At 45.2% G+C, this 24,595-nt stretch overlaps 1 protein-coding gene across 1 annotated transcript; it reads right to left on the bottom strand.

Moving 5' to 3' along the window:
• Positions 1 to 332: 332 nt before the first annotated feature.
• Positions 333 to 23,064, bottom strand: LOC146063030 (uncharacterized). The gene is made up of 9 exons (XM_083175041.1): positions 22,902 to 23,064; positions 22,529 to 22,659; positions 12,551 to 12,590; positions 10,418 to 10,564; positions 9,507 to 9,638; positions 4,295 to 4,501; positions 1,633 to 1,827; positions 942 to 1,100; positions 333 to 379 (listed from the first exon to the last, which is right to left on the bottom strand). The coding sequence occupies exons 2-9, from the start codon at positions 22,646 to 22,648 to the stop codon at positions 333 to 335; spliced, it is 1,047 nt and encodes a 348-aa protein (XP_083031167.1). The 5' UTR covers positions 22,649 to 22,659; positions 22,902 to 23,064.
• Positions 23,065 to 24,595: the final 1,531 nt, after the last annotated feature.

Raw genomic sequence — 24,595 nt, 5'->3', positions numbered from 1 at the left:
CTTGTCCTGGCTCCCCACATGGCTTCTGCTGCTAATGAAAATGGACCATCACAAAATGTCTGCCCCCATACAGCAGACAGTTTTTGAGGATGCTGGAGGAGGCTTTATCAAACACCTTTGATAAAGCTGCAGTTGGCAGTGAAACGCATTAGGTGGACAGACAATTTTCACGCCCAGGACCTAATAGTGTGGACCATTTGCCCAGTGTGACTCATTGACACCAGGTACCCCCCTTGCTCAAAATTACTTCATTGTGGCGGACACTGCTCCCTGAACTCTCCAGTGGCTTATTACCATCCAGCCAGCACGGCGGGAGGACCTTTCCCCATTCCTCACCTCATCCACTTGGCAGACACTGCATCCTGGACCACCTTGGTGGCTATGGTGCAACATAGACCACTAAGGTAAGATACCAGCTATTGCAGAAGCCCATGGTTCTCTTCCTCCAACGGTAACTACAGCGCCGTAACAACTAGTGAGGATTACCATCACCCAAATCAAGTGTATCTCATTGGACCAAAAGGTCACCTACTAAATCGGTAAAGTGCACTTACCTGTGACCTACTGTACCCCCCCCATCTCCTTTTTCCTTTGGGCCATTTCCACACCTCATAAACCATCCTGTGGCATGATCTTTATTAATTTCATTATTGTATTTTTATTGTGCATCTTTATTGTATTTGTGCGTGATTGGTGTTGTGCGCTTTTCTTTAGGTGGGGATTGACTACCCCCCCATTTTGAGCAGCTGCTTTATCTAGAACCACAGCTACTGCCATAGCGCCTGTTTTTTTACTTGTGAAGATTGCGGAGGGTGAGGGAGAATCCGGGAGGATTTCCCACCTTTCCGGGGGGCCGGGAGGGGGGCCCAATTTTCGGGATCCTCCCGGCCAATCTGGGAGGGTAGGCAACCCTGGTGTAAAAGGGTTATTACACGACTTACCTATTGGCAGATAAGTCACATTTATTGTCTTTGAAGCAGTCGCGCCTTCCAATCTCTGCAGCTTGCAGGTGTACGTGTAGGTATACGGAGAAGGCTTGCACTCTGTCACACTGGGAGTTATAATGTGGGTTGTGCAGGTAGCATTGCTAATGGCAGTTTCTGTAAGTCACAAAGAGAACGTTATGATGCCATTTATTTTACAATCACTCCAGTTACACTTCTCAGGAGAACTACGGTATGATGTCATACAGGGGTACATTTACTAAAGTACTTGTTTTTAGAAGTGATGTTGCCCAGAGCAACCAATCACATTCAGGGTTGCCTACCCTCCCAGAATAGCCGGGAAGGTCCCGGAAATCGGGTCCCCCTCCCGGCCCCCCGGAAAGGGTGGCAATCCTCCCGCATATCCCCCCATCTCCCGTGATCTGTCCCTCGGCAGTGGGGTCCGCGGGTAAAATGCCATGATCGCAGCATTTTAGCCCCGCCCCCGAACCGCCTCTTTTTCACTCCCGAGTTCCATAGCCATATAGATTATTGGTGTAAGAAATAGCTGGACTGTTACACACACCAAATTTACTCTACACTGGTAAAATGTTGTGATTGTCATGATTACATTCTAAGTCCTTCCATAGTGCACCAACAATAATAACCAGTAATTTTATAAAAAATAAATAAATCATATTTGACTTACCCGATATCCCATTTACAGTCCATGTCCCATTATACAGTGGAATGCCTTGAGTACAGCAAGTCAAATTAAATGTAGCCCCATCGCAGAACGTCTCATTATTACCCGACAGATGAATCTCTAGCTCAGTAATATTGCCAATGGTTTTGTTTTGGAATTGGATTTGGCCACCGACGTTGATAGCGCAGCTGTAAGTTCCTATAGTAAATAACAGATACAAGTTAGGAAACAGTGAATTCATGGAGGTGATCATTTGCCAAAGACGACAATAATAAGGGCTACTGTGGCATTTTGTAATCTGGGGTCTGATTCAGACCATGTGACGTCATCTGCCCACCCCACCAGTTTTGTGGGCAGGCCCATGAATTGCCGGTTGTCCACCCCAGAACCCCCCCCCCCCCCCCCCCGCGTGTCAATTAAGCAGCGAGCTGCACCCAGTCGAATTTTGCAGAAGCCGCTCACTGCGGGGGAATGCTAAATCGCATTAATGCTTAAACGTATGCGCAGTCCCCCACCACCGAGGACGGGGCCGAATGTGCAGATCTGAAGAGAAGGTGTGTAGAGATTTCAGTATAACTAGTGTTACCATCAAGGGCGTAACTACAAATATAGCGCCCCCCCGTGGGGAATGTTCGGCGCCCCCCTCCTTACCCGCCGCCGCCGCTACCTCAGAAACCAGGACATGCAGTCCAAAATGTCCACCACCTTACAGCAGACCTTTTTTTGGATGCTAGAGGAGGCAGTGGCCTCCTCTAGCATCCAAAACAATGGTCTGCTATATGGGGGCGGACATTTTGGAAGGGAGATTTTTCATAATAGAAGGAGCTGAGCCAGTAGAAGCGCCGGGACCGGTCACCGCAGAGGAAATGAGGAATAGATCTGCACCCCGGTTAGAGGCGGCAAGTGACAACTGGGTAAGGCAGGAGCAGAACAATAGCCCCGCAGACCCCCGGCACCCACACTTTACTCAGCGCCTCCCCACGGCCGCGGGGTCTGCGGGGCTATTGTTACGCCACTGGTTACCATGTTCCCATACATCAGTGGCAGAGACAAAGTAGTACTCATTAGCTGCCCCTTATATATTTTGGAGAAGGTTCTACTTCCTATGAAGCCAATGAGAGAAGTGCAGTATTATTAGAGGAGCGTTCTTGCAGTAACACAGTAGTTTAACCCCTTGTCGGAGGCATTTATTATTAATGTTCAATTTTATATATGATTTTAAGGCTGATTTAAACCAAATCAAATTGAAATTCTTTCAGTGTCCAAATGATTTATTTACCAACAATCAATGTTGAAATTGGCTTCAGATTTCATGGAAAAACTGCATTATCCTTTGAATTGTAGAATTATTGCAGTTATAAAAGTCATCCCTTCCCCAAGAAGGGTTACGTATAGAGCATTGGCAACCCCTTCTTGAGAGTAAAGGCCCATACACTATAGAAGTGACCCGTTTGATCCTAAACATGGTCAACAAACAAAAATTGGTTCTACAGACAAATTGTCAGGTGTGCTGCTGCTGCTGGTTTTGTTATTAGGCAGTTTCTGAACAACCTGGACTGGGTTCTCTGTGCAGCAGTCCACCTGCACTGGATATTTCAATAGCTGGTTACCCTTCATTAGAGATTCTGACCAGCTACTCCCTGCCGGTGATACTTCCTGTTGAGCTCCTGTTCCCAGATGCTAGCTTTCAGCTAGTAGTGTCTGGCTGCCTGTGTCCAGTTACTAGCTTCAGTTCTACCTTTATCTACCTTTGTCACCTGCCCTCCTGTTGGTTCCTGTACCTGCAGGCTGCTGTCCTTCTGTCTGCTTCTGTTAGGGTTCCCTGGCTGTGTTCTGCCTTGCTTCCATTTAGAGAATCTCTTCTTCAGAGCTCACCGCAGGTTTTGCGCCGTTACTAGCCGTTTGCCCCAGATGGATTCTTTCTTGTTTTAGTACCGCTGGTACTTTTGTGTGGTTTACAGTGCTTTTTGTGTGGTGTTATTTTATGCTTTCCATTTTCCAGCGTTTGGGAGCAAACTGTTGACTTAATTTGTTCCCAGAAATTTCCAGATTTTCATTCCAACCAGCCAGATTGGAGAGAGAATCTCCTAGTGTGTATGGGCCTTAAGGTTATACCCACCACCATTTTGGCCCATGCAAACAATTTGCATAAAGAAATGTGCTGTATGTACCTCAGGGACCATAACTAGGAGTTTGTGACCGATACTGACACAGAGAGCGCAGGACTCTGTCAGCAGAACCATTGAGTGCTTGCATCTCATGTTGTTCCTCCATCCACTGCTCATTCACCCTTATATATATATATGTAAAGGTAACACTAGATTAGGGGCATTAAACTAATATACTTTTTAAAAGTCCCTCATTGCCCCCACTGGGGCAGATGGGAGCTGGTTCCCGTGTAGGACTTGCTTACTCTTCCGGGCGGCTGAGAGCGACACCCAATTTTTGGAATTGTCCCGGCGGTTTTGGGAGTGCAGACAAGTATGTATTTTTTAAAGCTTCACATCCTCCTGCGAAAGGGGCAGACTAGATGGGCCAAATGGTTCTTATCTGCCGTCAAATTCTATGTAAGCACTATTGTTAATTAAATATGGCCCATAGTATTTTCTGCACGGCCTGAGTAACAAGACATGATGTACTCTGAGTAAATGTCTCTTGTACCCACCTGCATCAGAGGCACCGATATTTGTTTTGTTCAGCATACAGCTAACCATGGTGCCTTGCAGACAGGAAGTGTTGTAGCTTGAGTTATTTGTAATATCATTGGAGTTGAGGTACCAGGAAATGTTTGTTGTTGTAGCAAAGTTACAAACAACTGTTAATGTGTCTCCATAAAATTGTGTCTCCGGGTAGGCGGCGATGGTAAGCTTTGCTGTAGGAAGACAAAAGGAAAGCAAATGTATTTAACATTGTAACTACTATTTGCTATAACTTGGCCCATTAAACATTTATTGACTTGTTTTTCACAACTAACATTATGGGTGTTAGGAAGGTGGTGTACAAGCCCTCCGTTGTGGACCCCTGGCTGTCCTGATTGCCTCCTGTGAGCTAAGGCTTCACCAATAAAAGCCACGTTCGAAGGGGAAGATTATTTCCACCCCAACCCCGGTGCCGCCTGGTCTTACGGTTTACAAGGCTGCTACAGGAGGCAAGGTACCGCAAGAGTAACTGGCTGAAGTACACGTACCTTCAATACCCAGAAATAAATGCAACAATGCAAGAAGATGGTACCGGTAAATACAAATAAATGTAACAATACACAAGATGGTCCGTGTTAATAAACAACAATAAATGCAACAATGCAAAAGATGGAACCAAGGTACAGATGGAGCGCCTCTCTTCCTTGGCCGGGGATCACCAGAATGTCCTCGCTGGTGATCGCCGGCTCAGAGGCGCTCCATCTGAATGGGACGCGCATGCTCGTTCCCAGTCCTTGCCCGTCTCCACTTCACGGAGACGGGCAGGGATAGGGGGGACAGCGGGGCAGCGAGGAGCACCGGGGGAGGTGGCGGGGGAGGCGGCAGGGAACCATAGACAGCTCTGTAGCCACGGGGCGTGCAAGCCAGCCGCTGGCGGAGGCTGGTGATACTATCGCCAGCCCCTGCAAGAATGAGGCCGGCTCCATCTGTATTAAGACAATAATGAATGCAACAATGCAAGAACATGACACCAGAAAAGTAACCAAAGCAAATAACTCCTGACTTATCTGATGGATGGTAATAGAGCAGACCAGTTCAGGAGAAGGTAGAAAGGCAGGCTGACAAGCAGGAATCTTGAACCAGGAACACGCTGCGGAGGCACCACACAAGGCAGGTACACAAGATGCTGACCACTGGATGTAGGAACCGGGAACACTCTGCAGCTGGACACTAAGCAAAACAGAACTATAACCGGCGTCTGTTCCCAGAAGACTCCGGCCTTATATTCAAAAGTGCCACCCTGCGGCATGTGACGTCAGCCGCCGCCCCTGTGTCCCTCCAGGCCACTACGTGAACAGAAGTTCGGGTCATTGCCTAGCAACGAACCCGACACTTCCGCCCTGACTGCTCTGCTGCTGCCGGAAGTAGATGGCTGCCACCTGTAGTGTCTCCGACATCAGCGCTGCCGGAGGAGGGACAGAAGCGGCAGCAACCAGCATGTCTCACATGGGGGAAATGTAATAGGGTGAGAGAATCAGAAAGTGAGAGATTTGGTAAGAAATCTCCAGTTTTTTTAAAAAGCGGCAGTCATTTAAGGGCTAAAGACAGGGCCGGAGCTACCCACTCAGAAGAAGATGCAGAGCAGAGAGGCACCGGGTAAGAGAGGCGTTCTCTCTCCCTGCTCTCCATCCTCTGCTGCCGTCCTGTTGTTGTTCCTGGCTGTTGCTGCTGCACCTGTCACACTATGTTACAGGCAGCAGCACAGGCATTGTTCAGCACCTCCAGAGCTACCCGCGGGAAGGGGGCGGAGCCACCCGTGGGAAATGGGCGGACTACCACAGGAAGTGGGCTGCCCACCGCACTACCAAACCCCTGCCCCCGCCGCCCGAATCCCCTTGCTAGTATGCAAGTCGATGTGTACATGAACATATCTCCCTTGCATGTGGTCGCCTGGAATAAAAATCGCTGACCATCAAATGATTTTTCCTCTCTGTCGACAATACCCCACTGGACCCCCGGCACCTAACAAAAATAATGAGCTGGGATAAGCGGGGGGGGGGGGGGGGGGGGGTGTTGTTTAGCGGCCGAGGAGACATATGCTAGAGGTCCCGTGCACCTCTAGCATCTGTCATGGGCAATGAGCATGTAACCCCTCTCCTGACAATGAGCATGTAACCCCCTTGACAATAAGAGGAGTAACGTCCCCATCTGACAATGAGCATATAAGCCCATTGACAATGAGCATGTAACCGACCCTGGATAACAAGCATGTAATTTCCCCTCTGGACAATAAGAATGTAACCCCCCCCCCTTGGCAACTACTGTAGCATGTAATCCCACATGGCAATGAGCATGTAACCTCTGGCAATGATCATGTAACCCTGGTAACAAGCATATAACGAGCACGTCGGTAAGCGGAACTTATGTGGCATAATATGCAATAGGCATCACGTGTTTGGTATAATATATAATAGGGAGTATGGTGTGTGGTATGATATATAATAAGCATTACGGTGTGCGGCATAATGCGCAATAGGTATTACGGTGTGGAGCATCATGTGTAATGGGCATTACGGTGTGGGGCATAATGTATAATGGCATTACGGTTTGGGGCAGAATGTGTAATAGGCATATTGGTGTGTAACATAATGTGTAATGGGCATTACAGTGTAGCATAATGTTTTACAGGCGTTACCATTTGTGGTATAATGTGCAATGGCTATTAAGATGTCAATTTTTGCTGCGTGTCCCTCTTTTTAGTGAGCATGTATGTGTGGGGTCCTCCAACTCTTTTTCTATCGCAGTGCGAAATGTCTAGTCACATCACTGCTGTTACTGCCAACATTATGGAGGTTATTCTGATCGGAGCGGCCAAACGTGCGTACGTTCGCTATTAACGTACGCTATCCGTACGCGGCCGTTGGGGTTAAGTCCACCCACAACTCAGCCGCATACGTACGGGCAGAAACAACGTCGAAGGGGAGTGGCGTACAATTGAGCGTACGCCAACGTACACGGACGGACCAGCCCTTACACTCCGACAACTGGCGTACAACAGAGCGTACGCCACCGTTTACGGATGTCTCTCGTCCGTCTTCCCACCGACTTCTTGCGGCTATCTGAGCGTACGCCAGCTTGCACGGATGGGTCCCTATTGTTTTCAATAGAAAACTCAGCTTATGTCACCGCTCGTGAGAGTGAGCGTACGTCCGTGTACGCTGGCATACCCTTCACATATATGGACCTGCAAATCTTGCCTTTCAACTATAATTATGAAAATTAATTAATTGATTGAATTAATTAATGTGCAAAATAGTGGGCATGGGCTTAAAACATTGCTGAAACATCCTTTGTAGGTGTTAGATGTGGTTTATGTTATTGTATCATAAATACAAAACCTATGTTTGTATTAGAGTGAACACGTTGACACATGTCGACTTGTGTAGATTGAGTGTGCTACTGTGTAAAGTCTATGAAAGCACGTAGTGAATGTGTATAACTGTTTAACAAATAGCTACCTTAGCATATATAAGCAGGTCTTACAAAGATTCTTACCTTAAATTAAACAAACCTTTAAATGTCGAGAAGTATAGAAAGATAAGCTTCCAATGTGTTTGAGTGCTGTGTGTGGCTTGCAGGTAGTGAAATCATGGTTTGGACTTAATAGACTGCAGCATTGCTTATTACATTCAGGTGTATGTGTTTAAGTAGTAATCAGCGTAAATTAGCAAACCCAGGCGCACGCTGGCATGCGGTATCTGTAGGGGTGGTCTGAGGTGGCGGTTGGCGGCCGCCTGTTTTGTGTCCGAAATGAACGGTGCTTTAGGCGATTGTGCGGTAGTAGCACCGTTCATTTTTGGTGCACACCCCCGTGTACGCCCATGTTTACGCCCATTTTCCCTCATTATTTCGGTCGCTCCCCTCAACACGCCCCTATGCCGCCCCCAATGCCCGTACTCTCGCGTACAGGTTTTTTCACACGGAGAGACCCGTCCGTAAGCGTTGTGGAGTGTTCGCGCCTGCGCATTAGCGAATGTACGCATGCGCAGATCATGAAAAACCCCGGAACGTACGCGTACGGCCCGGCCGCACCAACCAGAATAAGGCCCTTAGTGTATGAGGCACTACTACAGGCATTATACACCCTTTTTCTTCAGTGTGCGCCTTCGCCATATCTCTTTGTAAAGTATGGGAGGGAGCAAATTTATAGTTTGCAGGAGGGCGCCGAACACCCTAGCACTGGCCCTGGCTAAAGATGTAAAGAGAAGACGCCTACAATATGGAAATAAAACAATTTTTGAGAGGTGATTGATGACAGTGACATCTCTTAGTCTAATGAACTTCCCCATTCGCAGGCCAGGGCTTCACAAATAAACAGTACAACAATGCTGTAATACACCATACTTCTTATGGGTGCAGCAGTCCAACAAGTCTATTCCACTGAATGATTGGCTACATCTCAGTCGGGACATGACTGGGGGAAATCCCTGCTGCAATGTTTCTTATGAATCCATTAAGTCTCGCACGGTTCCTGGACACTTGGGCAGTGCCTGGTTCCTTGTGTAGCTACCATATTAGGCCAGCAATAAATATTACCTCAGCACAAAGCCCGGCCACCACTGTTATAACTGCATTGGGTGCAAACATACACATACCTAGTCAGTCATCAAACCCAAACGGGTGGTGGATGATAGACTGACAATCAATAGGTGGACACTTGACAGTCAATTGGTCGAAACCACAGGGTCAGCAATCAAAAGGTCAACATGTAACCTAGCCTGACAAGGTCAAAAGGTCGACAAGTAAAAGTTTAACAGTACAAAATGTTTTTTCATGTTTTCTCAACTTTTGCTTATTTTACTATCCGTGTATACAGTATAACTAATTGTGGATAGCGGTAGGAGCCACAATGACCGAGCAAAGTGACCTACTTATTGTCGACCGCTTGGCGCCAGCCTTTTCTGACTGTCGACCTTCTGGCTCTCTGTTAATCCACACCCAGCCAAAATGACCCAAGCCTTGTCCACACATATTCTGTGCATGACCATAAACCAACCGCTGTCAGGACCAGAGTCGCCATCTCTACATGTTAGACCCCCAATATCGGCCGGGGGACCGAATTCGGGCTGCTGCGAGCTGGTCTGAATGACCCCCTGACCCCCATTAATATACAAATGCACATTTGTGATTATCCATTTCAGCTGACAGCAGCGGTAAGTAGGTGGAGCATTGCCTTACGTATGCAGTATGCTTGCAGCGGGAGTGTGGTGATGCATGTGCAATCAGTAGCATTGCACGGACCTAGCGTTCCCATACACTCAAAGTCCTTCCCACAGCTGCATGTAGCCGTTGTCCCGTTTATACTGCAGCCTAAAAAAGTGCAAAGTAAGTGATGTTAGTTATATAGTAATATGATTATAAAGTGCAAATAATCACAATCTGTAAATGTATTTGTCCTTAAGTCCCCATTCCCACACATCTAACTTGTCATTAGTGAATCCTTGCCCTTCTATAAACAAACGTATATTTATTTACCAGTAATGTTACTCTGACCCAGTACTGTGCCCCCACATCTGCGTACATACACCGCAACAAAGATACCCACCTACCTCATACATCTACAGACTGATTGTCAGATCTGGCTGGAACAAAATCCTGGTAAAATCTGAATGACAGTTTGGCAGTTTTCCAGCATTTCGAAACAAATGGTCAACTGTCATCTGCTCTCATCTATTACCGGGTTTCTTTTTACCAACCAGCCCAGTCTGACAATAAATCTGTAAATGTATGGCCGGCTTAAGTTAATGTGCCCATACACGGTGCGAGGGTGCCGTGCGGTGCGATGCGCCCTCCCACGAGCATCCCATCGCATAGCACAGAATAGTCTGTGCAGCCTGTGCTTTTTTAACTAGCTTCATATCACATTGCACGCAAATTGCATGCAAATCTAGTTCAAACGTACGGAAATATTGCACCGTGTATGGGCACCTTTACTTTCACCTGCGCCTATCTGTCTGTAGGAGAAAGACGCTAATGTCCCATCATGGCACAAAAGTGCTTTCATCCTTCAGCAATAATCTAGATTCAAAAGTCAACTGGCCAGTGCAGAAGGAGAATACCGCCTGTCATCCACCCACTGATCGACTTACCTGGTAACACGGTAATACTAGATATAGAGTCATTTATCAGAGGCTGGGTCGGTAAATTCAGCAGATAACTTCGGATTTCCAGTTCCATGCTGGGATCTGGATAGCTTACTTCAATGAAGGCTCGATAGGATGATGGGAGAACACTGGCTGCAACAATTAATAAGAAACCAAATATATATACTGTATATAATGCAAGCATGGTGCACACCTTGTAGCAGCACAGGTGAATGTGATCTCGTGGGGGTCCACAATTCCCATAGTGGGAGACTAGAACCCGTGGCGAGCGCAGTGAGCCTGCAAGGGGCTACTTCGCACTCACCCCCTGTCAGAGTGCTGGCGGTCAGGATTCCAATGTCGGTATACTGACCATCGGAATCCAGACTGTCCGGTGGGCATAGCACACCCCTTATTTCTGGTGGAAGAAGGAATTGTACTGTGAGGCCGTAGATGGTATCAGTCATACTGTAGATGTTAAACAAATAAATATCCACTTTTCTTGGTTTATGGGAACAATTAAAAGTGATGGATATTGAATTGTCTTAAAGTGCCCAGACAACAAATAGGGTCATATTCAATGCCGCTCGCCACGCTGTTTTACCCCCTCGCCGGCTGCTCGCCCTATTCAACCTTCCCGGGGGATTCCTCGTCGTCACACAGGACGGCAAGGATTCCCCCAAACAGTGAGACCCACGGCTAATGCAGCGAACCCGCTGTATTTAGCCGCGAGTCTCGCTGCTCCTGCAGCCGCATACGCCAATTCCCCCTCGCTCAAAAAAAACGTAGCGAGGGGGAATTGTATGAGGGGGGTGAGTTGAATACCGACAGGGCGATCAGGAAGCCCTGCTCGCTATAATCGCTCGCCCACAGCATTGAATACACCCCATTGTCTCCAAAAGAACTATAAACAGGTAGATGTAATGATGCTGAGTATAGTATTAGTAGGTTCAGCAACGAGGTTGCAGTATAATAGCCAAATAGAGAATCTTACCCACTGATGCCTGATGCTGATAGTGCTGCATAGTGCCAATCTGCGCTGGAAGATATCGGCAGTTCCGGATGGTCCGCTAACCCTGCAGGGTGCAGTGGCTCATGTCTGGGTGGATGGTGGTTTATACTACCAATAGCAGAATCCGCAAGTGGTGCGACTCTATTGCGTTAAGGATTGGCACCACCTGCCCAGTGGACGCATTCAGTCCTGGCATCACTCAGAACGCTCATCTACATACATCACTACGTGTGTAGGCCGATGAGATTTGAGTGGATTAGGTCACTAGTGCCAGGTGTAGACATTCTTTCTCCTAGTATAGAACTTGCAGATTTAAATTCAATGACATAGCCTTGCTCAGAGCATCACAGACAGGTGCAACGAGCACGTAACCTCTGGCAATGAGCAAGTAACCCCTGGCGACAAGCACGTAGGTAAGAAATATTATAATAATACATTTTTAAGTATATATATATATATATATATATATATATAATGGATACCACAATCTGCGCACTCTAACGAAATGGAGCAGCACCCCTGTAGGGTCCCCTGTTAGATGGGACCAGAGTTTTAGGAATGAAGAAGGGGGGTTATATATATATATTATGGGTTTAATCAATATGATGGCATCTCGATCTTAATTTCCTATGTAATAAATGTATAAGGTCTGTCCCATCTTCAATGGCTTCCACTGCTAGGGAGATGGGACATTTCTTAGCCTAGCAGGTGCCAAGATAAGAGCGCCAGTACTGAGCTCGGGGTGGACGGGTGTTGTGGGGCAGAATTGTGGATGGGGCAGCTCACTAGCTGAATATCATACAATTAATCTACTGCCCCCCCCAAACCCTAAACTGCCACCAATACCCTCATTCCAGCCTCTCAAGTGAAAGTGCGGAAGTGGCGTCTTTCCCAACCGCCACCTGCATTAAGTACCACAAGCATGTCTTCATCATAGACATCCTAAATGTTGTGATAGGCAGACTTGGTGGTGCCCCCTAGATCTCGGCGCCCTAGACAGCCGCCTGATAGTACACCTGGCGCTGCTAACCAATCTTAGGCACGGAGCCAGCACATTACATGATAATCAATTTAAAATTTTTACATGTGCAATTTTAAATTAAAATGGAAATTATTATATCGTTTACCTGCACGCGGGTGTCGGATCAGAGAAACGTGATCGCCCACCTGAAAAATGTGAAACATGGAACAGGTCACTGACGAAGTCGATTGCGAAACGCGTTGGAGCGTGGCCTAGCGTCGTCTCTGACCCAAAGCTATCTGGGTGACTACCTCACTGCTGCTGAGCCTCACGGCCGAGTGTACCGGCTCCCCCGCCGAGTGACATCATTGAGTGTAACCACTCCAACAACTGTGTGTGCTGCACTTCATGTGAAACATCTGCGGTGTTTAGTACCGCTCTCTGGGGTACGTGATTCTTGCCTGCAGTGTTACTTTTTAATTGTGCGTTTGTCATTAAAATTGTAAAACTTTTTCATGCACTATGGAGCGCTCTCTCTTATTACTATTATATATTATTATAATTATTATTATTTTATTTATAAGGCGCCACAAGTGTTTCGCAGCGCCGTACAAAGGAACAATACAGGGAGACAAAGCTTGGCATAACATTGAATAAATAACAAGAATACAGTACAAATAAAGAGCGCACAGTTCAATACACATTATAGCTTAAATATAAGTAATGAGGACTCAATCAACATACAACTAGAGGCTTGTGGCCAATGATGGAGATGAGTATGCAGACGAAGATGGTCACTGAGTGTTAGAGTATGGGAGAGCTGTGAGTGACATGTGAACAGAAGAGGGCTTTGACAACAGGAGGGAAGAGGGCCCTGCTCGGAGGAGCTTACAATCTAGTAGGAAGGGGAGACAGACAGATTACAAGAGGTGCAGTTGAAAGCCAGTAAAACCAGTTGAAGACCGTGCCAGAGAGGCCAATGTTTTGGAGTGTGTGGAGGAGGAGAGGGTGATCCACAGTGTCAAAGGCAGCAGATAGGTCCAAAAGGATAAGCAGGGAGAAGTGACCCTTGGATTTGGCTGACAGCCAAATTATATATATATATATATATTTATAGCCAACGATGTCCCTGCACCCGCTCTCCACAATAGCTGCCGCGGTGCCGGTATAAGCAAAGATATAGACGTTCAATAGATACCGCACCCGACGGACTTCTCACTTGAAAAAATTTCACGCTACAACTGCCATAGTCAGCAACGTTTCGGGACTTTTTATTTGTCCCGTCCTCAGGCTGTGCAATACATACAAATGAAATAGACATACATTACCTGTTAAGTACCTTCACATCTCGCGCCAAACGTTCGGCGTCCGCCTCCTACCTCCGTCAGCAGCTTCCTGGATGGGATCTCTCTACCCCTCCCGTCAGCGTGGCGGTGACGTCAGCGGGCGCCGGCGTCTGTTGCGAGGTGCGTTACAGTGTTTCTATGGGAACATATATACAAACAAATACAATGGTTAAAAAACATTCAAAGTGCGTACAGTGCAATTTAGTGGACTACAGATGCTGTATTTATATAACTGTTATCTCTGCAATATTAATTCGCTTACTGATATCCACATTATACAGAATCAATATATAGACTAAAGGTGAGATTTGTTATATTTATAGGAAAATATTGAGATTGAGCTGGTCATTTAATCCTTTTGGTTTAACAGTATCCAATGTGAAAATCCATTTGGATTCACATTTAAGTAACTTTAAATGTCTGTCCCCTCCTCTGCCATCATCAGGAATATGGTCAATTGCCATATATCTGAAACTTGCCAAGCTATGCTTTGCCTCAGCAAAGTGCTTGGCAAGTGGCTGGTCTCCTCCCTTGCCATTAATGGCAGCTCTTATGGCTGACCTATGTTGTGCCATGCGTTCCTTAAAGGTGCGCATGGTCTTCCCAACATAGGCGAGTCCACAAGGACATTTTGCTAAATATACGACATATGCACTCGAACAGGTGAGATTATGATTAATGGTATATTTATGGCCTGTGTGTGGATGGTAAAAGTATTTGCCCGTTGTCATAAAGCTACAGGTTGCACATCCAGTGCACCTGTGACAGCCATTGGTTTTTCTGGTTTTTATTTTGCTGTCTTTCAATGACTTGGTTACGTCTGAATGTACGAGCCAATCCCTTATACTTTTGCCTTTTTGATAACAATGTCTGATCTTCATTCTTTTAAGACTTTTGAACTCATCCTGTACTACAGGCCAATTGCTTTTAGGTACTTCTCTGACAGTTTTTGATGAGGTGTTATATTTTTGGACCCAGTTCACCCTCTGGGTGTCCATTTTGGGATTCTTGCTGATAAGGGTTTCATGTCTGGGAATTGCCTCCACTTTCTCTCTTGCTGTTTTTAAAATGCTTTGGCTATATCCTCTTTGGATAAACTTTCTATTCATTTCATCCAATGTGGATGATAATTTGGCCGGATCATTAGTTATTCTTTTAGCTCTCAAAAATTGGGAGAATGGGAGGCTATTAATGGTGTTACTCGGGTGGAAACTGTCTGCTCTTAAAATTGTATTTTTGTCAGTGGGCTTTGTATATAAACTTGTACAGATCTTATTGTTCACCACTTTAATTTTCACATCTAAATATACAATTTCTTCCAGACTCATGGTGTGAGTATATTTAATTGGACAATCAGCATTATTAATCTCCTCTAATGCATGTTGAAACTCATCATAGCTGCCACGCCATAGCAATATGACGTCATCTATATATCTCTTGTAATATAGAATCCTGTCTCTCATATCCCTGTTAAGAAAAAATCTTTTGTCTATATGAGACATATAACCATTGGCATAAGTTGGAGAGACATTCGACCCCATTGAAACATCAGTCTTTTGAAGATAATACTTGCCGTTAAAGAAAAAATAATTCCTTTCCAAAATCAATCTCAACAATTGCATAAAGAAATCAACACTAGGACCCACATACAGTGGATTACCACTAATTAACTCCTGAATTGCGGTTAAACCCTCTCCATGAGGAATGTTGGTATACAAACTGGTGATGTCCAGAGTCACCAACCAGGTGTTATCTGGAACATCACCAAATTTGTCCAATGAGACCAGGAGATCCGTGGTATCCCTTAGGTATGTCTCCCCCGCCTGGACGCACGGCTGTAAGAAAAAGTCCAGGTATTTAGAGATGTTATTATATAGTGACTCTCGTGCCGACACAATCGGTCGACCAGGCGGGTTTGACATATCCTTGTGGATCTTCGGCAATGTGTACAATAGGGGTACACGGGGAAAATCAATCTTCAAAAACTGGTAAATTTCTTGCTCAATAATTTTATTATCTTTAGCCTCTTGGAGTACTGCATCAATCTCTCTTTTAAAACGTTCTGTAGGATCGCCATTCAATGAAGTGTAGACATCTTTATTATCCAATTGTTTATAAATTTCTGTGCAATATTTCTCTATGTCCAACACAACTATTGCGCCCCCTTTATCTGCGGGTCTTATGCATATGTCATTATATCCACTCAGATTTTTTAAAGCAGTCCATTGCTCTTGATTCAAGTTGTTTCTCTGCGTTTTATTAACGGTGGCTTCATTTTTAACTTGGACATTGGTTGTTTTCATAAATGCTGCAATCGCTGTGTTATTGGAGTGCGGAAAGAAATTCGATTTGGTTTTAAATTTTTGCGTCGATGGTTCATTGATGTTCGATGGTTTCCCTTCGAAGAATTCGCGGAGATGAAGTTGTCTCTGTATATTAAGTTGGTCGAGTTGCCAGTCAAATGGCCTGAAGTGTGAGGTAGGTACATATCCTAGGCCCTTGTTTAGTACCTCCATTTCCACAGGAGTTAGTACTCTCTGTGAGAGGTTGTACACTACTTGGTGTTCTTCCGACCACGATTCGTCCCTCTTCCTCCACTTTTTGCCTCCCCTTCTTGTACGTTTGTTTTTGTTCCGCGTCCAGCGCGGGTTCTTGCTCCTAAAGGGGGCTTGCTGTATGTTGAGGGTCCCTCACGTGCATCACTCATGTCATCATAAGAGGATGATTGGGGATCACTTGAATCTTGTCGGTATCTGTGCTGATGTCTTTTATATTGGCCTCGTCTCCATTGTGGCTTGTCACGGTTACCTGATAACCATCTATAGACACTCATTTCCTCATAGTCTCTATTCACCGTTTCAAACTTTTGTTTTTTAAATGCCACAAGGTCTTTCTTATAGGTTTGCACCTGTCCATTTAACTTCTCTAGCCACTTGTTTGGCATCTCTTGTGCTATAGTAGCTTGATTATCTCTTTCAAATGCAGATATTTTTTCTCTTATAGCTTTTAACTCTCTCGCTGACTCCTCAACCACCAAGGTCATCATGTCTAAGGAGCACTTATTGAGGATAGCGATCCAACGGCGAACGAAATCCTTATTATGCCTTCCAATCGTGGGCATATTACGCACCCTGAACCCTCTTGGGATTTTCTTTTCTCTTATATATTCTGAGAGGGTAATCCCATGAAGGAGAAAATCTGTCTCTTTTTTTCTTAATCTTAATAGAGTATTGTGGATTTCTTCATGTGAAGTTCCACCTGCAGCCTCTCTTAATCTCTCTTTAAATAGCGCTGCCTCCATCTCATTTTCTGAGAAAGTAAATAATTCTCCCACTGGGACATCTGTCCAGGAGAATCCACTTGCTTGATCCATCCTGGTATGCAGTGGATATAGCCACAAATATATGCAGATAACTGTACCAGTGGCTGCTGATTGCAGACCAACACTTCCTTAGTGTAAGATCCAGCAAATGTTCTGTGTCCTCGTCTGAAACAGATGCAGCTGCTCTCACCAGTTTGCAGCTGCTCTCATTTGTTTGTATATATGTTCCCATAGAAACACTGTAACGCACCTCGCAACAGACGCCGCCGCCCGCTGACGTCACCGCCGCGCTGACGGGAGGGGTGGAGAGATCCCATCCAGGAAGCTGCTGACGGAGGTAGGAGGCGGACGCCGAACGTTTGGCGCGAGATGTGAAGGTACTTAACAGGTAATGTATGTCTATTTCATTTGTATGTATTGCACAGCCTGAGGACGGGACAAATAAAAAGTCCCGAAACGTTGCTGACTATGGCAGTTGTAGCGTGAAATTTTTTCAAGTGAGAAGTCCGTCGGGTGCGGTATCTATTGAACGTCTATATCTTTGCTTATACCGGCACCGCGGCAGCTATTGTGGAGAGCGGGTGCAGGGACATCGTTGGCTATATTGGAGGTGGGAATCCTGGACATTGTCTAAGGAGGTCACCCTCACTCCTACTGCACCGCTGACAAGGAATGCGATACCTTACGTTTACATTGTTTTAACTGGATACCTGAAGCAGAACACTGGTGAGAGCAGCTGCATCTGTTTCAGACGAGGACACAGAACATTTGCTGGATCTTACACTAAGGAAGTGTTGGTCTGCAATCAGCAGCCACTGGTACAGTTATCTGCATATATTTGTGGCTATATCCACTGCATACCATGATGGATCAAGCAAGTGGATTCTCCTGGACAGATGTCCCAGTGGGAGAATTATTTACTTTCTCAGAAAATGAGATGGAGGCAGCGCTATTTAAAGAGAGATTAAGAGAGGCTGCAGGTGGAACTTCACATGAAGAAATCCACAATACTCTATTAAGATTAAGAAAAAAAGAGACAGATTTTCTCCTTCATGGGATTACCCTCTCAGAATATATAAGAGAAAAGAAAATCCCAAGAGGGTTCAGGGTGCGTAATATGCCCACGATTGGAAGGCATAATAAGGATTTCGTTCGCCGTTGGATCGCTATCCTCAATAAGTGCTCCTTAGACATGATGACCTTGGTGGTTGAGGAGTCAGCGAGAGAGTTAAAAGCTATAAGAGAAAAAATATCTGCATTTGAAAGAGATAATCAAGCTACTATAGCACAAGAGATGCCAAACAAGTGGCTAGAGAAGTTAAATGGACAGGTGCAAACCTATAAGAAAGACCTTGTGGCATTTAAAAAACAAAAGTTTGAAACGGTGAATAGAGACTATGAGGAAATGAGTGTCTATAGATGGTTATCAGGTAACCGTGACAAGCCACAATGGAGACGAGGCCAATATAAAAGACATCAGCACAGATACCGACAAGATTCAAGTGATCCCCAATCATCCTCTTATGATGACATGAGTGATGCACGTGAGGGACCCTCAACATACAGCAAGCCCCCTTTAGGAGCAAGAACCCGCGCTGGACGCGGAACAAAAACAAACGTACAAGAAGGGGAGGCAAAAAGTGGAGGAAGAGGGACGAATCGTGGTCGGAAGAACACCAAGTAGTGTACAACCTCTCACAGAGAGTACTAACTCCTGTGGAAATGGAGGTACTAAACAAGGGCCTAGGATATGTACCTACCTCACACTTCAGGCCATTTGACTGGCAACTCGACCAACTTAATATACAGAGACAACTTCATCTCCGCGAATTCTTCGAAGGGAAACCATCGAACATCAATGAACCATCGACGCAAAAATTTAAAACCAAATCGAATTTCTTTCCGCACTCCAATAACACAGCGATTGCAGCATTTATGAAAACAACCAATGTCCAAGTTAAAAATGAAGCCACCGTTAATAAAACGCAGAGAAACAACTTGAATCAAGAGCAATGGACTGCTTTAAAAAATCTGAGTGGATATAATGACATATGCATAAGACCCGCAGATAAAGGGGGCGCAATAGTTGTGTTGGACATAGAGAAATATTGCACAGAAATTTATAAACAATTGGATAATAAAGATGTCTACACTTCATTGAATGGCGATCCTACAGAACGTTTTAAAAGAGAGATTGATGCAGTACTCCAAGAGGCTAAAGATAATAAAATTATTGAGCAAGAAATTTACCAGTTTTTGAAGATTGATTTTCCCCGTGTACCCCTATTGTACACATTGCCGAAGATCCACAAGGATATGTCAAACCCGCCTGGTCGACCGATTGTGTCGGCACGAGAGTCACTATATAATAACATCTCTAAATACCTGGACTTTTTCTTACAGCCGTGCGTCCAGGCGGGGGAGACATACCTAAGGGATACCACGGATCTCCTGGTCTCATTGAACAAATTTGGTGATGTTCCAGATAACACCTGGTTGGTGACTCTGGACATCACCAGTTTGTATACCAACATTCCTCATGGAGAGGGTTTAACCGCAATTCAGGAGTTAATTAGTGGTAATCCACTGTATGTGGGTCCTAGTGTTGATTTCTTTATGCAATTGTTGAGATTGATTTTGGAAAGGAATTATTTTTTCTTTAACGGCAAGTATTATCTTCAAAAGACTGGTGTTTCAATGGGGTCGAATGTCTCTCCAACTTATGCCAATGGTTATATGTCTCATATAGACAAAAGATTTTTTCTTAACAGGGATATGAGAGACAGGATTCTATATTACAAGAGATATATAGATGACGTCATATTGCTATGGCGTGGCAGCTATGATGAGTTTCAACATGCATTAGAGGAGATTAATAATGCTGATTGTCCAATTAAATATACTCACACCATGAGTCTGGAAGAAATTGTATATTTAGATGTGAAAATTAAAGTGGTGAACAATAAGATCTGTACAAGTTTATATACAAAGCCCACTGACAAAAATACAATTTTAAGAGCAGACAGTTTCCACCCGAGTAACACCATTAATAGCCTCCCATTCTCCCAATTTTTGAGAGCTAAAAGAATAACTAATGATCCGGACAAATTATCATCCACATTGGATGAAATGAATAGAAAGTTTATCCAAAGAGGATATAGCCAAAGCATTTTAAAAACAGCAAGAGAGAAAGTGGAGGCAATTCCCAGACATGAAACCCTTATCAGCAAGAATCCCAAAATGGACACCCAGAGGGTGAACTGGGTCCAAAAATATAACACCTCATCAAAAACTGTCAGAGAAGTATCTAAAAGCAATTGGCCTGTAGTACAGGATGAGTTCAAAAGTCTTAAAAGAATAAAGATCAGACATTGTTATCAAAAAGGCAAAAGTATAAGGGATTGGCTCGTACATTCAGACGTAACCAAGTCATTGAAAGACAGCAAAATAAAAACCAGAAAAACCAATGGCTGTCACAGGTGCACTGGATGTGCAACCTGTAGCTTTATGACAACGGGCAAATACTTTTACCATCCACACACAGGCCATAAATATACCATTAATCATAATCTCACCTGTTCGAGTGCATATGTCGTATATTTAGCAAAATGTCCTTGTGGACTCGCCTATGTTGGGAAGACCATGCGCACCTTTAAGGAACGCATGGCACAACATAGGTCAGCCATAAGAGCTGCCATTAATGGCAAGGGAGGAGACCAGCCACTTGCCAAGCACTTTGCTGAGGCAAAGCATAGCTTGGCAAGTTTCAGATATATGGCAATTGACCATATTCCTGATGATGGCAGAGGAGGGGACAGACATTTAAAGTTACTTAAATGTGAATCCAAATGGATTTTCACATTGGATACTGTTAAACCAAAAGGATTAAATGACCAGCTCAATCTCAATATTTTCCTATAAATATAACAAATCGCACCTTTAGTCTATATATTGATTCTGTATAATGTGGATATCAGTAAGCGAATTAATATTGCAGAGATAACAGTTATATAAATACAGCATCTGTAGTCCACTAAATTGCACTGTACGCACTTTGAATGTTTTTTAACCATTGTATTTGTTTGTATATATGTTCCCATAGAAACACTGTAACGCACCTCGCAACAGACGCCGGCGCCCGCTGACGTCACCGCCACGCTGACGGGAGGGGTGGAGAGATCCCATCCAGGAAGCTGCTGACGGAGGTAGGAGGCGGACGCCGAACGTTTGGCGCGAGATGTGAAGGTACTTAACAGGTAATGTATGTCTATTTCATTTGTATGTATTGCACAGCCTGAGGACGGGACAAATAAAAAGTCCCGAAACGTTGCTGACTATGGCAGTTGTAGCGTGAAATTTTTTCAAGTGAGAAGTCCGTCTGGTGCGGTATCTATTGAACGTCTATATATATATATTTATATATATAATTTCCAATGTCGCCTGGCACTCCACGGAGGATATCTTGTGAAAATTACCCGGTGCCTTCCTCTCTGGACCCGTGGGTCCCGGTATGTAGGAGGTATAGATCAGACGGCACTCTCGGAGTTTAGTGAAGTCAGGAAACGTGGTTTATTACTTATACACGTTTCCTGACTTCACTAAACTCAGAGAGTGCCGCCTGATCTATACCTCCCTATATATATATATATATATATATATATATATATATATATATATATATATATATATATATAATTGTACAAATTATAGATATAGGGCACATTTATCAGTGAGTAATAAAACCTGTTGTGGATGATAAAACTCTTGTGGATGATAAATGATGATCCAAGCAATCAAAGCCCAACTGTAGTTTTCCTGGCTGTCTACATGGAAAGAAGAGGACTGATCTACATTGGATATAGGTGAGTTTTTTTATAGGTACACTATTGATTCTACAGGACAAGAGGACCGAAGTGCAATGTGTAAATATAGGTAAGTATATGTGAGTGTGTGTAAGTGTGCATGAATGTACAATAAACTTTTACTTTCACCATGTGTTTGTGTCTTTATTTTAATATTTGTTTTATAGTTGGAACTACAAGTACTACAGGGTCCTTTAATGCCGCACATGCTGGTACTTGCGGTTCTCCATGTACCAGCATGTGGGGGAGGTTTGCTGGGACTTAAGGCCCCCTTACACAGGTCTGACTGATCACACTTGATGTGCGATTTATCGTATGTAGACTCCCAGGGACCTGCCCGTGGGGAAAAGGCTGCAGTAACAAGACGTTCCAAAACTCCTGTCCAAATGAATGGGCGGCCGCTGATTGGCTGAGAGAATCAGGGAATCAGCCAATCAGGGGCCTCCCATTTGTTTGAATATGAGTGGCCGCTGATCACAGACCTGATCACATTCCTAACCGATCGAGTTTAAACTTGACTAGAACATGACAGCTTAGTAAATGTATCACATTAATGTTTTCATTTAGTAACATATTGTCAACCCCAATCCGCTACTGCGTGATAGAGGCATTACCGTGTCATGTTGCTCACTCTCAGGTGGATAGGAATAGCCGTCCGTACTGTCTACCGTACAAGCTTCAAATAAAATTAGGAATAGCAACAAATAGGGAATTGCTGATAATGTCGCCATCATGTTCTGTAGCGCTGAAATAAAACAGAAACAAAACAATAAATATTGAAATTATAGGGTAAATGTACTAAGATTTCAGTTCTGTTAATAGATGGAATATAATTGGTTGCTATGGGAAACATTCCATCTTCAACAGAACTCCCATCTTGGGCTGGGGCCACACATGGCAGAATGAAGTGGGACACACTTGTCCTGCCTGCTTGGGTCAGTACCACCAGAATCTGAGTAGTATTTAGAGAATGCTGGAGTCCCCTACCTGTTATTCCAGCTGTGACTTGCTGCTACTGCTGGGGTCCTGAACCCCTTGCCATTCGGACAGATGATGGGACCCTGCTTGGAGAAAATATAGATACTGGTCACTTCCACTGCTATTTTATTTTATATCATATGGAATTTATTGCCCAAAAGAAGACTGCCCTGTCTCGTCATTGTAATTGCTTGTTTTTCCCAGCACCATAGTAATCTCTAGCCACTACCCTACTGTTTTTCTCCAGATTACCAACCCCCCCCCCCCCTAACACACACACACAGCCACTACCCTACTGTTTTTCTCCAGATTATCAACCCCACCCCCTCACACACACACATGCACAAACCTTCCTGGCTTTCTCCAGCTTCACCCACCCCCTGAGCTCTCCATCACAGTCCCTGCTGGTGCTGTCCAGCTACTTGCTCCTGGTTTTCTCCAGCTCCTTCCCACTGGTTTTGTCCAGCTCCCTCCCCCGGTTCTGTCCAGCTCCGTAACCCCTGGTTTTCTCCTGATCCCTCCCCCTGGTTCTCCTCAGCTCCCTCCCCCTGGTTCTCTCCAGCTCCTTCCCACTGGTTTTGTCCAGCTCCATTTCCCTGTGGTACTCTCCAGCTCCCTCTCCTGGTTCTTTTCAGCTCCATAACCCTTGGTTCTCTCCTGCACCCTCCCCCTGGTTCTGTCCAGCTCCTTCCTCCTGATTCTCTCTAGCTCCTTCCTCCTGGTTCTGTTCAGCTCCTTCCTCCTGGTTCTGTTCAGCTCCTTCCTCCTGGTTCTCTCCAGCTCCTTCCTCCTGGTTCTCTTCAGCTCCCTCCCCCTGGTTCTCTTCAGCTCCCTCCCCCTGGTTCTCTCCAGCTCCCTCCTCCTGGTTCTCTCCAGCTCCTTCCTCCTGCTTCTTTTCAGCTCCCTCCCCCTTGTTTTCTCTAGCACCTTCCCTTTTAGATATGTCCAGCTCCTTCCTCCTGGTTCTCTCCAGCTCCTTCCTCCTGGTTTTCCCCAGCTCCTTCCCATTGGTTTTGTGCAGCTCCATTTCCCCTGGTACTCTTCAGCTCCCTCCCCCTGGTTCTGTTCAGCTCCCTTCCCCTGGTTCTGTCCAGCCCCCTCCTCCTGGTTCTCTCCAGCTCCTTCCTCATGGTTCTCTCCAGCTCCTTTCTCCACCTGGTACTCTCCAGCTCCCTCCCCCTGGTTCTCTCCAGCTACTTTCTCCACCTGGTTCTCTCCAGCTCCCTCCCCCTGGTTCTTTTCTGCTCCCTCCCCCTGGTTCTCTCCAGCACCTTTCCCTCTAATTACTATCAATGGCCAGTTGCAGTATCGCCATCAATGGCAACCATTGATGGTGACTGTACCGATGGCCATCCTTAGGATATATCGCTACTCCCATCTTTCTCTATAAGAACAAATCACACAGAGCTGTATCACTTCACCCAGAGTTGCCTCAGAGGTGTGGTGACTTTCCATTATCACCCCCACCATGCCGGCAATGCACATGTGGGTTAAAAGTGGGCATGGCCTAAAGGAAATGAGTGTGGTGTTGTGGGGAACCTGTTTTCATCACTTCTTGCTGACCTGGAGATGGGGATGTTGTCAGTAGTGGCCCCTTAGAATCACCCCTTTTGAGGGTGACCCCTGGGTATGGGCCATACCCTGGGCACCTGGGTAGTTACATAACTGCACCACTGACTCTTTTTCTATGCCAGGACGAATCA

The sequence above is a fragment of the Crinia signifera genome, chromosome 3 (genome assembly GCF_055691185.1).
Source record: "Crinia signifera chromosome 3, ASM5569118v1, whole genome shotgun sequence".
Lineage (NCBI taxonomy): Eukaryota > Metazoa > Chordata > Amphibia > Anura > Myobatrachidae > Crinia > Crinia signifera.
Note: the sequence above shows the minus strand (reverse complement) of the source record. Positions and strands in the feature narration are given on the sequence as shown.

Coding starts and splice junctions, on each gene's coding strand:
- LOC146063030 (XM_083175041.1), bottom strand. CDS start 22,648: ATGATGGCGACATTATCAGCAATTCCCTATTTGTTGCTATTCCTAATT. Junction 12,591..22,528: donor AGAGTGAGCAACATGACACG/GTAATGCCTCTA, acceptor CACATTTTTCAG/GTGGGCGATCACGTTTCTCT. Junction 380..941: donor TGTGACTTATCTGCCAATAG/GTAAGTCGTGTA, acceptor GTTGCACCATAG/CCACCAAGGTGGTCCAGGAT.